Here is a 15,703-nt window from a genome sequence, read left to right as displayed (position 1 = left end):
GTTACCGTGGTACTGCCAGTTGTGTTGATTGCTGTTAAGTCGCAAATGCAAGATTATCCTTGATTTTTCACACGAGAAAAAAAGAGGAAAAAAAAGTCGTCTTGGATTAGGAGAATTACGGTATTTGGAAATGCTCTTGAATGGGCTTTCCAAGATTTTAGTGTTTCATTTTTCGAAAGGCAATTGTAAGTTGTCACATAAGCCAGCATCCAGAGGAGACTTCTCGTAGCACAGTGGTCAAGGTGCAGACTTCGTAATGCAAGATGAAAATAAATCTAAAACAAAGGTAGTGGAATTAACGTATCCACAAAGACGCACATGAAATGTTGTCAGTTGGTACAATTATTTATTCACATCTATTTACAAATTAACACACACATAACCTTAATCACAGTATCACAAACAAAACACTTCACTCCGAGAACATCAACAAAATATGACTGATTGTCATTCTCGTCAGAGTCTACTTGTAACCGCCAATCGCTCAACTTAATTTTACAGCAATCTTACTACTTGTTCATCACAGTCTGTTGCTTTGTCCATTTTACTTGTAATAGTAGCCTTTTAATGTCAATAATTTTAATACTTTCACCTTTGTAATTCTTCACATTGTAAAAATTTTTTTTAAACCAACATTGTTATTTTTAATGTTAATCACTTTAAGTCTCTTCAAGATTTTTAAAATTAATTTCATCTTATTATATGTTAATCAAGTGCTTATTTTTATTCCAAGGTTAAAACAATGGCTGATGATGCCTTCATACTAGGCGAAACATGTACCATTTTTAGTTAATAGATCAATGTAAATCATCCACCAAGACAATGACTTATTGTATTGATTTGGTGGTCAATTTAATAAATAACTTACTGTTATTAATCTAACATCAACAAAGCCGCCATTTTAAACAACTGCCTATCACTCATTCTCTTTGCTATCACTTTAACATGGAGACTGCAACCACTGCATGTCACAACTTCACGAGGTCACAAGTATATTCTTGCTACACCATAACTCTACTAAACAATAACTCCTAGTTAACATCAAGACCACCTCTTTATATTGGTGCCTGGCCAGGCTTCTAGAAAGATACATTACCAAAATACCTTCAACTAAATTCTCGAGTGCCTAACAACATGATTATAATGTACAGAATATTCTACCATGATCTAGTGCCATTCTGGAAGTTACAGTGTGTTTCAAAAACCGTAGTGGATTACAAATTATATATACAGGTAAGAATAAATGATATAATATTAATTTACAGGTATTTACATTAACTGAACTTGTATAAATATTTATGTACCATAAACCGGGGTTACTTTGTGACAGGTGTGCGCCAAATAATAATTTCATATTTCGCAGAATATGCATCGATGGTCTGACAATGAACATTATATGTTTTCACTCCTCAATAATGCTGCTACCTGTGTGTACAATGATTATGTCCTAAGTGTTGGATTGTTGGCAACAGAGAGCCTTTTGGTGTATTGTACTGAGCACGTGATTTTCTGAATAGTGGGAAACTTTTGTCGGCGACAGAAAACGTTAATGAGGTACACACATCAAAGTTAGTGGAAATCTTAATTTCATATTTCCTGATAAAAATGCACGATTCTCATGTCGCTTTGAGCTTTCTTTCAGTTATTTATGTTAAAATAAAATAAAGAGGAGAAGTTTAAGGGGCAACTTTGTGACAACAATGACTCTGCCACAAAGTAACCCCAGTGTTCTAAAATTGCCTTTTTTAGTAATCTGGAGTCTGAAAATGATGTTCCACACTACTGAAGCAAGAATGTCCATCTCTTGTTAAGATCTAATTGAAAACTAGTTGAAAATGGTCTGAATAATCTATGTTCTTGATGCAGGAAATGTAGTATTTGCCCTCTAAGCCAGGAAGAAGTGCTGAAGCACATGTATAACAGGTCAATGGATGTAGAAGGTGATGCTGTGAAACAAGCTATAAGTAATCGAAACAGACTTTCAACGTATTAGGTCGTTTTACGTACATGTAGTACGTGTTGAAGAGATGTTAAGTACAGAACAAAAATGGCCAGCCGGACACCAGTGGGATCCGAAATTGGGAGGTTGTGGTTCGGATCTCACTGGTGTCCGGCTGGCCATTTTTGTTCTGTACTTAACATCTCTTCAACACGTACTACATGTACGTAACACGACCTAATATGTTGAAAGTCTGTTTCGATTACAATGCGGTCGTGAAAATTCAATATTCATTAAGCTATAAGTAAGTTTCGTTGAGCACCCGAATCTCAAAAGAGGTAAGGTAACAAATATTGGCTGAAGAAAGGGGAAATGTATTGATGTGCCATCTCGAAGAGGTATGACAGCTTCAGATTTTGACACTGTAGATGAGATTCCTAACTGTAGTGGCACCGATGAGAAATGTCCCTCAAAGAAAATTAAAGACACCCGAAACAAGAATTCAAGTAAAAATGACAATGATGACATCTGTACTGAGTCAAAAGACAATTCATTGCATGAAGAATAATTTAATTCTGACTCTGAAGAACTTCCTATTCATGAAAATCGTATCTTGGAATCCGATGATAAGATTGTTGGGACAAGCGTAAAGGCGGGTACAGACATGCGCGCCTAACTCTGTAACGTAACCACGTCGCGCGCCAAGGTTAAACGGGGCAATGTTACGCACCGTGGTTGCGAGGTAAACTTTTCTACCCCGTGCCGCAGGTCGTAACGCGTAACCTACCAGCGTTCCGCCAGTTGAGACAGTGCAGCTTTGAAAGATGGACTTAGCTGCAGCAGCCTATATTTATTTGCATTATGCAACTAAACGGAAACATAGGCGAGGTGGCAAACTCAGCTATATTCATGTAGAACTACACGCGGTGGTTCAAATTTGCTGGCTGACATGAAGTTTCAGACAGTTAGTGGGCATTATAAACATTTTACTTGCTAAACCTGACCAAGGCGTCGTTTCCGTTTCCAACGCTTTGTGTTGATTTTTGTTTTAGAGTTCCGCGCAAGAGTATTATTGCTTAGGCAATCAAGTCGGAGGTTTAAATGTTTCAATATGGGTAGGTTTTGTTTACAGATATGTCTTATGGCAACGATGGTATAGGAAAAGCCTAGGAGTGGGAAGGAAGCGGCCGTGGCCTTAATTAAGGTACAGCCCCAGCATTTGTCTGGTGTGAAAATGGGAAACCACGGAAAACTATCTTCAGGGCTGCCGAGAGTGGGGTTCGAACTCACTATCTTACGGATGCAAGCTCACAGCTGCACGCCCCTAACCGCACGGCCAACTCGCCCGATAATATGGGTAGTGAAAGCATAGTAAAACAATTATTAAACACGGTTTTCATCATCAAGTGAAAATAAACAAGTGATTGACTGCAGCCGACCCAGCTCAGCGATTTTCAGGCCTGACGACGGTTTTCTGTACTTTAGTTTTACAATATTATATTATTACAGTATATAAGATTTTACAACGGTGAAGTGACTGAACTGGCCGAAATACACATTTCGTCTTTGAAAGAAAGTCGTAATTCTCTGCAGACTTCTCCTTTTTCCCCCTCTCCATGTCTTTCTATTACATTCATTCATTTCGTGATGTGAATAATTCGGGGAGGGTGTGGAGGAATGTGCGGACTTATATTTAATTCATAAATTTAATCTATAACAACGCCTGAACTTCTGGGGCAGGAAATACCACTGTCTTATGCATGTTGTACACCATTACATTTTCCTGTCAGTTCAACATTACACAAGAAATTTGTCAAATCTTGTCAAAGACTGTTCAACATTGCTGAAGGCTTGATAAGATTTGAAAAGATTTGGCAAGGTTTGATAGCATTTCGTTTTAACATACAGTAGAGGAAAGGCAAACAGCTGTTGTAGTTGTTGGACTAGCAGCGGGGTACTGAAATCTTTCTATTTAATAAATAATAACTGATAATGAATAAAGGAATTTGGGAGCCATAAATATATAAATAAATAATTCTAAAAAATGCCGGCTGTTGAAACTCATCTTCAGGGTCGTTGCCTTGTGACAAGGAGATCTGAATCGCTTGATACTTGGAAAATAATATTGGAAAAGGAGTCCATCTAGTAATTTCCCCTACCCATAGAAATTAAACAGAATATATCTTAATCTCATACAATTTACTTGGTCTATTGAGCGTCATAAATTAAACCAGTATTTACCTTGATATCGGAGCATAGCTCGTCGTGATACACCCTTATACATATGTAACAAAATAAACAGAATATTGATATAAATAATTAATGTCTCTTCATTATGAAGCAACTCTCTCTCAATAACTGGTACTCAGTTTATTCCGAAACGCAAAATATTCACACGCAGTCATGACTCTTTTTTCAAGAATGGACTCCACTTTGCTGATAGCGTTGGTATAGTTTGAAAAGGCCCAACACGTTACCTTACGTAGACTCTCCGTAGAATTATATATGGCTAACATTCATAACCATAGAATGTTGTTACACTCCAGCATCTTTCTCCCTGGTTCTGTCAACAGCAGATCTCGAACTCCCAACATGGCATGGGGCATCTTCCCACAACTCGTACAAAACACCTCTCTGATTACAGCAAGTATCACCTCTGCTCACTGCAAGCTCCAACTCGAGAATGTGTCACCAGATGCTAGCTTGCTCCACGCTAGTCCAAGCCCACACAACGACATTCTAAAATAGCACAGTTCCTGGAATTTTCCACCTTAGCTCCGTCAACACGTAAACACCCACTCGGAGACTCGTCACGTACACAACCGGGAGATAAACTGTGTGATCGAAACACGCTAATCCCAAATAAATATAGAGAGTATATATATAAATTAGAGAGTACTCATAATAATGAGAGTTTTATAAGAGTTACCATCCCACGACGGCTAAATACACACATTGGAAATATACACATAAAATAATAATAATAATAATAATAATAATAATAATAATAATAATAATAATAATAATAATAATAATATCTGACCTGGGTTTGTCAGGTTACAATACAGTCTTAAAAAGAAGAGAAACGCTCAAAAAATCGCAATTTACATGGGCAAAATATTAATGTAGTTATCTTCAACATAATTTTTGCAATGTATTTACTGCCACAACATCATTTGTAGAGGTTAAGTTATACTGCATAGCTATACTCACATTAATTGAATAAAAATGACAGCAATGAGACAGAAATACGTATCTTATTACATGAAAACATATAAGAAATTCAATAATAATAATAATAATAATAATAATAATACATGTCTTTCCTTTTTTCTTAATCAGTTTACCCTCCAGAGTTGGCTTTTCCCTCAGACTCAGCGAGAGATCCCACCTCATCAATTTGATAGGGCCTAAAGTTGCTAAGAAGGATACCACATTCAGAGAGGCTATCTCGGTGCAAGAGAGACTGGCAGTGACAGTACGATTTCTAGCAACCGGTGATTCAAACACTAGTCTGCAGTATTTTTTCAAAATATCCAAACAGTCGATTAGTGTTATCGTACTGGAATGTGACAAGCTCTGATTGAAGCACTAAAAGAAAATATAAACGTAAGTAAGGAATTTATTGCTGGGATATTCTATGTTTCATACATCAAACATTATCTAGTTTAATTGCTTATTCAACACAGAAACACTACTTTGTAAGTCTAATCAAGTCCTGAAAATCCATATCCACATCGTGGACAGATTGGAGTTGGAGTGAGAAGAATTGGGTGTAGTAGTAGTATTCGGTGAGGATAAGGAAGCTGAAGGAGTGGGTGTTGAAACGGTGTAACCTTGAAAATGTGATGGGTTCGGCAGGTGATGAACATTATGTTGTGCAGCATGATGGGGATATTGGGAATATGTAGAGTGAACCAGAGAATGGAGTGGATGGGGAAAGTGGTCATTCCTTAAAATTTTGTTGAAATGCCTGGGATGGCTAGTTAGCCATAACATTTCCTTAGCTCTGTACATTTCAATAAAATGCAGTGTGTTTTGCTCGGTCCACAACATTTTTACTGATCAAGCAGACAGAGGCGAATGTGTGTTACGCGCCGAGGTCCTGTGTACGTCCAAGCTTGCTGTAACTTCCGCGCGCGCAGCTCTTTGATGTGACGCGGGAAAACCGACAAGCAGTGGAACGCAGCGAACCTCGTTCCGTATCGTTCATGTTGCGGGCTAAGGTTGCGCGACGAGGTTACGCAGTACTGTCCAGACAGGAGCGCGATGCGGTTACGTTACAATGTTCTGTTACAAGTCTGGACGCGCCTTAACTGTACTGTCCAGGAATCGTAACGAAAGTATACAATCAAGGTGCAGTTGTTAGTGCTATGGATAGCACCGTGAAGTGGGCGGATATCAATGTGCAGTTGTCAGTGCTATGGATAGCATTGTGAAGTGAGCAGATATCAAGGATGAAATATAGTATGCAGATGACAAAACTATTCACTCTTGAATGATGCAAATATTTCAAGTGGTTATATCTGAGGGTTTTAAAAATATGCAGTGTGTTGTATTATCATGGTTATGAAAGAAATTCTCCTTTTATATTTAGCCACAGTCTTAAGTAACCACATGGGGGTAACTTTGTGACATCTGCACCAATCATGGAAATACAGTGGTAAAATAATGGTGTCACAAAGTAACCCCAACTAACGGGGTAACATTGTGACAAGTTCTTCTTGAAATATTAAGTATTTAAATGCAAATACACATATAAAATTATGTCAAAACATGAATAAAGGATGGAAGCATATGACAATGTAGAAAAATGTTAATACATAATGATATTTTTCTGATTATATTGAAGAAATTGTCAAAACTGTCACAAAGTAACCCCAGTTTACGGTACAGCATATGTTTCATGACACAACCTCACACACAATATGATCATTCGACTAAATAATAATAATAATAATAATAATAATAATAATAATAATAATAATAATAATAATAATAATAATAATAATAATAATAATAAAAATACTCAAGAATAATAAACCTTCTGGGGAAGACGGTATAGTAGCAGAAATGCTAAAACATGCCGGAGAACACACCTTCAGGAGCATACATAAAGTAATTCTGGACATATGGACTAGCGAGAGGCTCCCACATGATTGGACGTCAGCAATTATCCATCCAATCCACAAGAAGGGAAGCAAAACAGATCCCAGTAACTACAGAGGAACATCACTCCTTGCTGTTACGTATAAGATATTTTCCAAGATTCTGGAACGCCATGTAACAAGACAGGTGGATAAAGAGTTAGGAAAATATCAAGCAGGGTTCAGAGCATCGAGGTCCTGTACTGAGCAGATACAAAATCTGAAGACCATCCTTCAATACAGCAAGTCAAGAGCCCAACAATGGGTAGCTATATTTGTCGACTTCCAGAAAGCATACGACTCAATAGACAGAATTACTCTTTATAAGACATTAAGAGAAACTAGGACTTAACGACAAGATCAATAGCCTGGTGCGAGCCACCTTACACAATACCACAGCCAGAGTAAAGTTTAGAGGACAACTCTCGGAGAGTTTTGCCATTAAAACAGGGGTGAGACAAGGAGATGGCATCTCATGTATATTATTTAATTGCGTTCTGGAAAAGATAATTAGAGAGTGGATGAGATTCCTTCCAGAGAACACTGGATTACGGATGGGGATTAACCCCTCAGCGCCGACCTCTATACGTGGTATAGACCCTCTTTTCTTCCGTAGCCGCCGACCTCTATACGTGGTATAGACCCATACATGGTTTCACATTTACGGCTTTAGCTCGAAGAGTTTTGGAGTTATTGATATGCAAATTGTTTTGTTTCCAAGAAGACATTTTCGGGTTTATCAGTGTTGTAAATAAGAATTGGAAAATCGTTATAATGTAGTTGTTTTTGCAAGAATAAGTATTTGTCAAATAAGTCTGAGCACTAATCTCTTGCTTTTTTTAAAAGTCCGTTTGCTTTATTCGTTCCCACAGAATAAAATAAAGAAATGATGATCGGAGAAGTTTGTCTTTTCGTGTGATGTTCTTTGCTCCATTTGTACATTGGGAGTGCGGTTTATTTATTATATTTGTCTTTATTTTTCAGCTTGTAATATTTTCGTAACTCTCCACGAGCGCTCTGTGTAGGCAACAGTTAGTGCTGCTTTCTGTCATACGATACGAGAACCAGTTGTTCATGGTATATATCTCGTTTGAAAGACGTTGTCTCGACCTTTTATCTGAAATATGTATCGAGTTGGTTTGTTTCGTCATAATGTTATTCCCCTCATTCAGTTTCGTCCTGTTGCTTTCGGTCTCGCAGCAGCTTCACCAGTCCGTGTGACGCGCCGCGCTCAGCCGAGGTATGACTGACAGAAATGTGCTTGAAATATTGTATAATTCAGATAAAAGTTTAATCGGAAGTAGTAGTGACAGTATAAGCAGCAGTGATAATGAAATAGATGAGGTAGCAGTGGTAAATGATGAGAGTGACGATGAGGAGGAAACAGTACTTGGAAATTTCGTGTAAGAGACTATAGATAATTATACAGGTCAAAGAGAAGTTTTCAACGGTGAATTCTGATTGCTAAATTCTCTAATAATACTCACAGAGGTCAGAGAGACAAATATTGAGCAATTACCTTATCGGGTTCAGCTGGTGAAAGGTTTGTTTACAAATCACGCTCGGGAGGGAGAGGAACGAAATATTCAAGGCCGGCGCGCATCAGATAATACAGTTCCAAGGTTGCAGGAAAGACATTTTATCACGAAATTAGCACCCAAGTGTTCAAAACACGGCGAAAAGAAGACGTCAGTGTACTGCAGCCAGGAGTATGACTTGAGTCCCTGTCTCAAGGAGTGCTTCGAACTCTATCACACGGAACTAAATTACTAAGAAAATGTGGAACAATTATGTAATTATCTGTATATACATAGTTCTGTCATAAGGAATTCCAAATTTCGTGAAAATCGGGCTACTCTTATACTTGTAGTAACGCTTTAAGTGAATCAATGCATTTCAGTCGCGCGTAGTTGAAATCTCATCCGGCCGCGGAGTAGGAAGCTATTTATATGGCTGCGACGCTGAGGGGTTAAAGCTGACAACCTAAGGATACCATGCCTAGCCTTTGCAGATGATCTGACTTTATTGGCAAGACATACAGGAGGCTAGTACTCAGCTCCAAACACTGCACTCAATAGCGGCTAAAACGGGTCTTTTGATCAACATAGAAAAGACCGAGTTTGTTACCAACATCAAAGATGCCCCTGGAAAGATGAGAGTCAGTGATAATATCTACATCAAGAGAGTCAAAAGTGTTAAGTACCTTGGGGAATGGTTCTCAGAGGACCTCAGCAAAACAATGGTTCTTGAACACAGGAGACTCAAACTAGATAAGGCTTACCATGCCTGTAGAAAGCTATATGCTTCAAAAAATCTGTTGAATGTCAAACTAAGACACTACAATGCAGTAATCAGACCTTCAGTCCTCTATGCAGCAGAGTGTCTAGAATTTAACTAAGAAGACCCCACTAAGAGCCCTTGAGGTACAAGAAAGAAAGACCCCACTAAGAGCCCTTGAGGTACAAGAAAGAAAGTTCCTGAGACGGATAGTGGGACCAAGAATTTTACCAGATGGAAGCCGATGGTATCAACCTAATCATGAGCTATATAAACACCAAGAAAATCTCATAGATGCCATCAGAAGAAGGCGACTGGCTTTTTACGGACACCTATCCAGAATGGACTCAAATAGGTTATCCCATAGGATCTTCAAGGCTGCTAACAAGGGCAAAGCTACTGGATTCGTGTGGATGAAGCAAGTGGAGAAGGACCTTTCGGAGCTCCATATAAATCAAAACGACATAGCTGATAGGAGTAACTATCATACAACTCTTAAAACTCAATCCTTTGTAACATCCCTCACAGAAGTTACCCACAGACCAAAAGACGAGACCAGGAAATGGTCTGAGGAACGTAAGATTGAATTTAGCCGGAAAATGAAGGACTACTGGGCCATCAGGAAAGCTCGAGGTACCAACAAGAAAACAGCTGCCAAACCAACTGCTAAGAACACCAATTGTGGCAAACAACGACGATGACATTAAGAAACAGCTAAAACACAAGCACCGTGGTCCATAGATGGCCTTAACGGGGGAAAAAAAAAGAAAAAAAGAAAATAATGGTTCAGAAGTTTATGACCTAACGAACTACAAAATAAGCAAGAAAATATACCCTAAAAACTAAATAAATATGACCTAACAAGGCAAAATATAACCTAAGTAGTTTAGGGATGGGTTTCAAGTATTAGATTATTACTGGGACTAAACGTGCCAAGAAGTGATTAGCGATTAAACAGCATGCAAACTGATAGAGCTAAAGCAGGTACGTTAAGACTTCATACATTCATTTGGTATCATAGCCTTGAGGATGAGTTCTCACTCTGTTTCCTTAAAAAAAAAATTATTGGAATGCATTTTGGTCGGCGTACGTTCATACAGCATCTTTCTCGGAATCATGTCTTGTAAATCTGCCGCCTATTTGCTTCGGGAAGAGAATAAAAAATACACCTAGTCCAGTATTTGGAAATTCTGTGTTTGAAACTGGACGCAGACTACTTCAAAATTATTTAATTATTGTGAAAAATTAGCCTTAAAAACGTTTAAAGGTAAGATGAAATACTTGTGGGACATACGATGGCACACGTGCCAGATCGGGAAGGATGCTTCCAGGAGTTTCCGGTTGCAACAGTTTGGTAAATTTCTTGAAGCTATACGCTTTATTTTGTCAGAAGATTTTTTCTGGGCCCTCATTGGCCATAATAAAACTAATTGCGATAGGTGAATGCGAAAATTGCAGGGCGCTCATTGGTTGTTTCACGATTTTACCATTTCCGGCAGCGGCACGCCTGGCGAGAGCCGAGCGCATCCAAGCCGTCTTGTTTCTTGGACCAGCGACGGGAGAGGTTGCCTTCTCCAGGTGACGGGTCTCTTTGCCCCCCCCCCGATAAGGTAAGCAATTGGCTTTTTCGTTTTTTTGGTAGTAATCTTCAAATTAAGTGTTCAGTTTAAATTCTCTTTAAGGCCGGAGCTTACCCGCTTTTTTCTCAGTAGCCAAATTTAACTTTAAATGACTTAGCATTTGCAGCAAGTCACATCATGTTTTTTAAGAGGAAGTTCCCTTTTCCTTTTGTTTTCTTAAATTGTGTTAAAATGTAAAAAAATGTTCAATTCCCCTTTTGGTTGTAAATGTAAATCGTAAGTTTTCCACCTCAGGGCTGTCTCGCACAGATCTGCTTCATCTTAGGACATTCCCTTTTAGGACAGGCACCTTTTTCAGAAGTTTTTGTTAAGGCCGCCTCCTAAAAGTGCTCTGTACTGGGATTATAATTTTAAATGTTGAGCTTTCCCTTCTTCCGTGTACATTCTTTCTTGCAGTGTAATGTGACTTAAATATTGCGCTGTGAAATTTACACGTTCAATGTGATATTCCTTTTTGAAATAATGTAAATTAGCCTCATTGAAATTGGTGCGCTCAGTGTAATCTTTGTTATTAGTATTCTGCAAGTTTCGTTTGCAATGTTATTTAATCAGTGTTATTACCTTTGCAAAACATGTTATTTCTATGATCAGGGTAATGTATTATCATTATTATTATAATTTTTGTGATTTCCTAGGGTAATATTATTTTGGTCACTTTTGCAAATCATGTTATTTCCATTCAACTTATTTATCTAGTAAATTGTATTTTGAAATGGAATCATCATTGATTTCGCTTCATCAGCACTGCCAATACCTTCCACCGCCTGGATATGGTCCCACTGCTTTCCACTATCCTTTCCTTAGCTGTCATGTTGCTTAACCTGATCGTTACCGTTTGTTTTCTTGTGCTAAGTATGCATATGGTTTTCGTTTATGTTTGATTGCATCTAAACATTTTTAGTCTGCCTATTATTATTACTATCTTCGTTCATTTGTGTATTTGTATTGAAAAAAAAACATTTAAAAAAGAAAGCAAGAGGATACAATTTATGGGAATCAACTTACAAGGATTCCCATTTTCACACCTTAATCAAGCACACTGCCGTTTCTTTCCCACTCCTAGCTCTTTCCTATACCTTTGTCGCTGTAAGATCTATCTGTGTCGTGTGACTTAAAGCAACTTGTAAATAAAGGATACACAAGTGTGGAAAGGTTGAAAAACATTGGGCTTGAGGATTACAATAAGGGAACTGGGAGAAAGAAATAGAAACAAAGGAAAGTTACTTACATCTACAAGAGTGATTTCCTCCATGAACTTTCTGTCTATGTCTACCGGTTCATCTTCATCATCCCATGGGAGAGGTTCATATTCCAAGCTAGCAGATGGAACAGCTTCCCCCAGTCTCTTGGAAGACAGTACAGTGTTTACCAATGGAGTTATAGCTACAGAACTGGATGATTCAGGTACTTCCAAGCACAACTGATCTACCCTGAGGGGCTCCCATCTAACATCTGCAAAAGAATACAAAAGGAAGATAATATTAAAGCACACCTGGTTGTTCAGAACGGTATACACTATTTGATCAAAAGTATCTGGACATCCCCTCTGTAAATGTAAACAAGAGTTTAGATGTAACTATGACCACCGCTGCTGCTGCTGCTGCTGCTATAAGAGATGGCTGAGGGCTTATTGCTGTTCAGTGCTATGGGATACGTGCAGAACAAGTGGAACAAGGGAGCTTAACTCTTTCCCTGCCAAGATAAACTGCTGTAGTGCTGCTAAAACTGCCAACCTAAATTAAGGCAAAATATAGGGTCTTTCTGAAAATTTTGTACTTGCCTCAGTTTTGAAGCTATATAGAAGATTTTTTATTTTTATAATTCAAGATGTATTCATGTTTATGTCCTGTGATTTACTTTGTTGGGGCTTATGCCTTTATGTTAAAAAATTAATGAATTATTAATTTCAACTTTCTGTAATTAATTTTGCAAATTTGAATTAGTATTTGGCATAGTAATAATTATTTCACATATATGCTCTTTTTTATTTTCAAAATTTCCTCCACTTGGAGGCTGCCTAACACAAAGAATACACAAAAACAATTTCATTAAAAAATAAAACAATTTAAGTAAATCATGTCACAGTCTGGCGAATATAAATGGTACCTGAGTATCATGAGGGAAACCCTGAGCGCATTCAGCCCCAAGTCAATGAACTCCTTGGAAATGATGTTGAAGGTTTTCATCAGCTCTATCGTCTTCTTCGGGAATGTCCCTTTCGCACTGATCATGAGACCCCCACATTCTATGCGTCAAGCTTGTATTTGTTCTTACAATACGCCACTGTAGGCAGGTAGATAGACTACTTTTTTCTGTCTACTTAATCTGGTTGGTCGGAGTGCATTTCAAATCTTACTGTGGGACCTAATATATATATATATATATATATATATATCCTTTCTTCCCTTTAATGGTGATCATGTCTATCGTTCTGCCATTTACTCTGATGCCATGGACTTTCTCATACACTTGAAATCCTTTCTCATGAAGCGTCTGTGCTATGGACAACCTGATGTTGTGATGTCTAGTGTTTCGAAGAGCTTCACTGAAGGTACAGGAACCCAAAACGTGAGGTAATGTTTCAGTCACACTGTATCTTCTGCAGTGGTTACTATCAAGGGACCTTCCCAGTACAGCTCTTACAGGTGGAACGTTACAAGCCATTTTCAGCGCATCTCTCCACTCTGTGCTAGAAAGGCCATTGTGGTTTCTAACCCAGTGGTGTGTAGGAGGGTGTTGTATGTCCGGCGCTCTCTTCTCGCTCAGCCAGCCAGCTGCACGCGCGCCTGTGTATCATTCTGCTAGCTTCGACGCGCAGCCCTCAGTGCGCGTGCCTGACCATCGAGTGTACTATAAATAGGAGCTCCCGGCCTGCTCACTTGCCCACTTGCCCCGGTGTCCAGCTCCAGAATACACCCTACGTCGAGCACGGAGGCTACTCCTCTTGAAAATGTGCTTCGACCAGGTGGACTGAATTTCTGGCAGTACAAGGTTTCACCTCCGGTCACCGCTCCCTTACCTGTTTCCGCTGCCCATGTTCCGTAATTCTTTTACAAGCCATTTTCATTACCTAATTAATGCAAGCTCCCTTAGTTTCGCTAGGTGGAATTTCTTCAATCAATTGAACTTGCTTTTTAGGAATTCAGGCACTTCAACAAATAAGGACTCTCATAAACATTTATGTTAGTGTGCCAGATAGTTCTCGACTATCAACGTGTCAATTCACAAAGACTATCTTTTCAAGATAGAAGTGTATATAAAGACTGCAAACCTGTACATATTGTATAAAGACAGACTTTTCTCAAGATTCAATATTCCTTTTTGCTTCAAAATAAATTTCAGTTATTTGTGTAAATATCATAAAGTGAAGCAATAAAAGTTGTGTTTTGTAAACTTCAACCTTGGTTACAACACAACTCTATGGCGACGAGGTAAAAAGCGACCCTACACTTCATCGGCCCCAGTCGTCAACTCTATGGCGACGAGGTAAAAAAGCGACACTACAATTCATCGGCCCCAGTCGCCAACTCTATGGCGACGAGGTAAAAAAGCAACAAACTACAATTCTTCGGCCCCAGTTGCCAACTCTCTAGTGACGAGGTACACACGAAACCAACACTACAATTCTACGGGCCCAGTTGTCAACTCTACGGCGACGTGCTAAACAACAACGACACTCCAACCAGTTCTGACACACAGCTTACCTTCCTATTTCTTGCACGCATCTCGCAATGGCTACTGCGGAGCAACTCGCTACGATTTTCCAAGCCTTACAGCAGCAACAACAACAGTTTATGCAACAACAACAGGCAGCATTAATTCAGGCTATTCAAGCTATTTCTGTCTCTACACAGCCATCAGCTATTCCTCCGTTCTCTACTTTTGATCCGGCTAAGGAAGAATGGTCAGTTTATTTCGCCCGCTTGCAACAGCATTTCATCTGCCATTCTGTCACCGATGATCAACGCCGCCGCGCACTATTTCTTAGTTCGGTTGGCAATGCTACGTGTGAATTACTACGTAAATTAAGTCCAGAAGAACACCTATCTGAGGTACCCTTCACGCAGCTCTTAGCCCGTCTCACGGAACACTATGCCAAAGCTCCTCACATAGTGGCTGCTCGCTATAAATTTTTTCAGAGCAGAAAGCAACCCCATCAGACACATACTGAATGGATAACTGAATTGCGTGGTCTAGCTAAACCCTGCCAGTTCATCTGCTCCAAGGACGGTTGTGGTTCATCCTACACTGATTCTCTCATTCGGGACATGATAATTTTACATACTCCTGAAGACAAAATACGTTTTGACGCTGTCAAGCAGAGTAACCCTTCTTTAGAAGACGTCCAGCGTATTGCTACGGTTTATGAGCTTACTACCAAGACTGCCGCAGCCATAGCTTCTCCACACGAAGTTGCACAAGTCTCGCCTCAGGCCCGCAAGTCCTCTGCTACAGTGAACCGTACGGATAAGGCGCTCTCCACCACGCATTCTCGCCAGGTGCCCTCTCGTAATGCTACACGGAAGCCCACTTCTAAATGCACCTCGAAACTCCTGCCTTCCTGCCGAGGTTGTTTCAAGCATCATGAACGTCGTGACTGTCGTTTTTTCAAAGCTACTTGTGAACGATGTAATAAACTTGGACACATTCAGACTGTCTGTCAAAGTTCGCTCCGCCCTGCTAAGACTACTGCAGCGCGC

At 39.3% G+C, this 15,703-nt stretch overlaps 1 protein-coding gene across 1 annotated transcript in view; it reads right to left on the bottom strand.

The window, feature by feature from the left end:
• Positions 1-15,703, bottom strand: part of Dcr-2 (Endoribonuclease Dcr-2) — a 396,960-nt gene that overhangs the window by 95,212 nt on the left and 286,045 nt on the right. The window contains exon 18 of the mRNA XM_067143947.2: positions 12,232-12,455. Within this exon, the coding sequence (XP_067000048.2) occupies positions 12,232-12,455 (224 nt within the window). The remainder of the gene's footprint in view (positions 1-12,231; positions 12,456-15,703) is intronic.

This window comes from Anabrus simplex, chromosome 3 (assembly GCF_040414725.1).
Source record: "Anabrus simplex isolate iqAnaSimp1 chromosome 3, ASM4041472v1, whole genome shotgun sequence".
NCBI classification, from domain to species: Eukaryota; Metazoa; Arthropoda; class Insecta; order Orthoptera; family Tettigoniidae; genus Anabrus; species Anabrus simplex.
The sequence above is the reverse complement of the archived record's forward strand: the minus strand, read 5'-3'. Positions and strand labels throughout refer to the sequence as shown.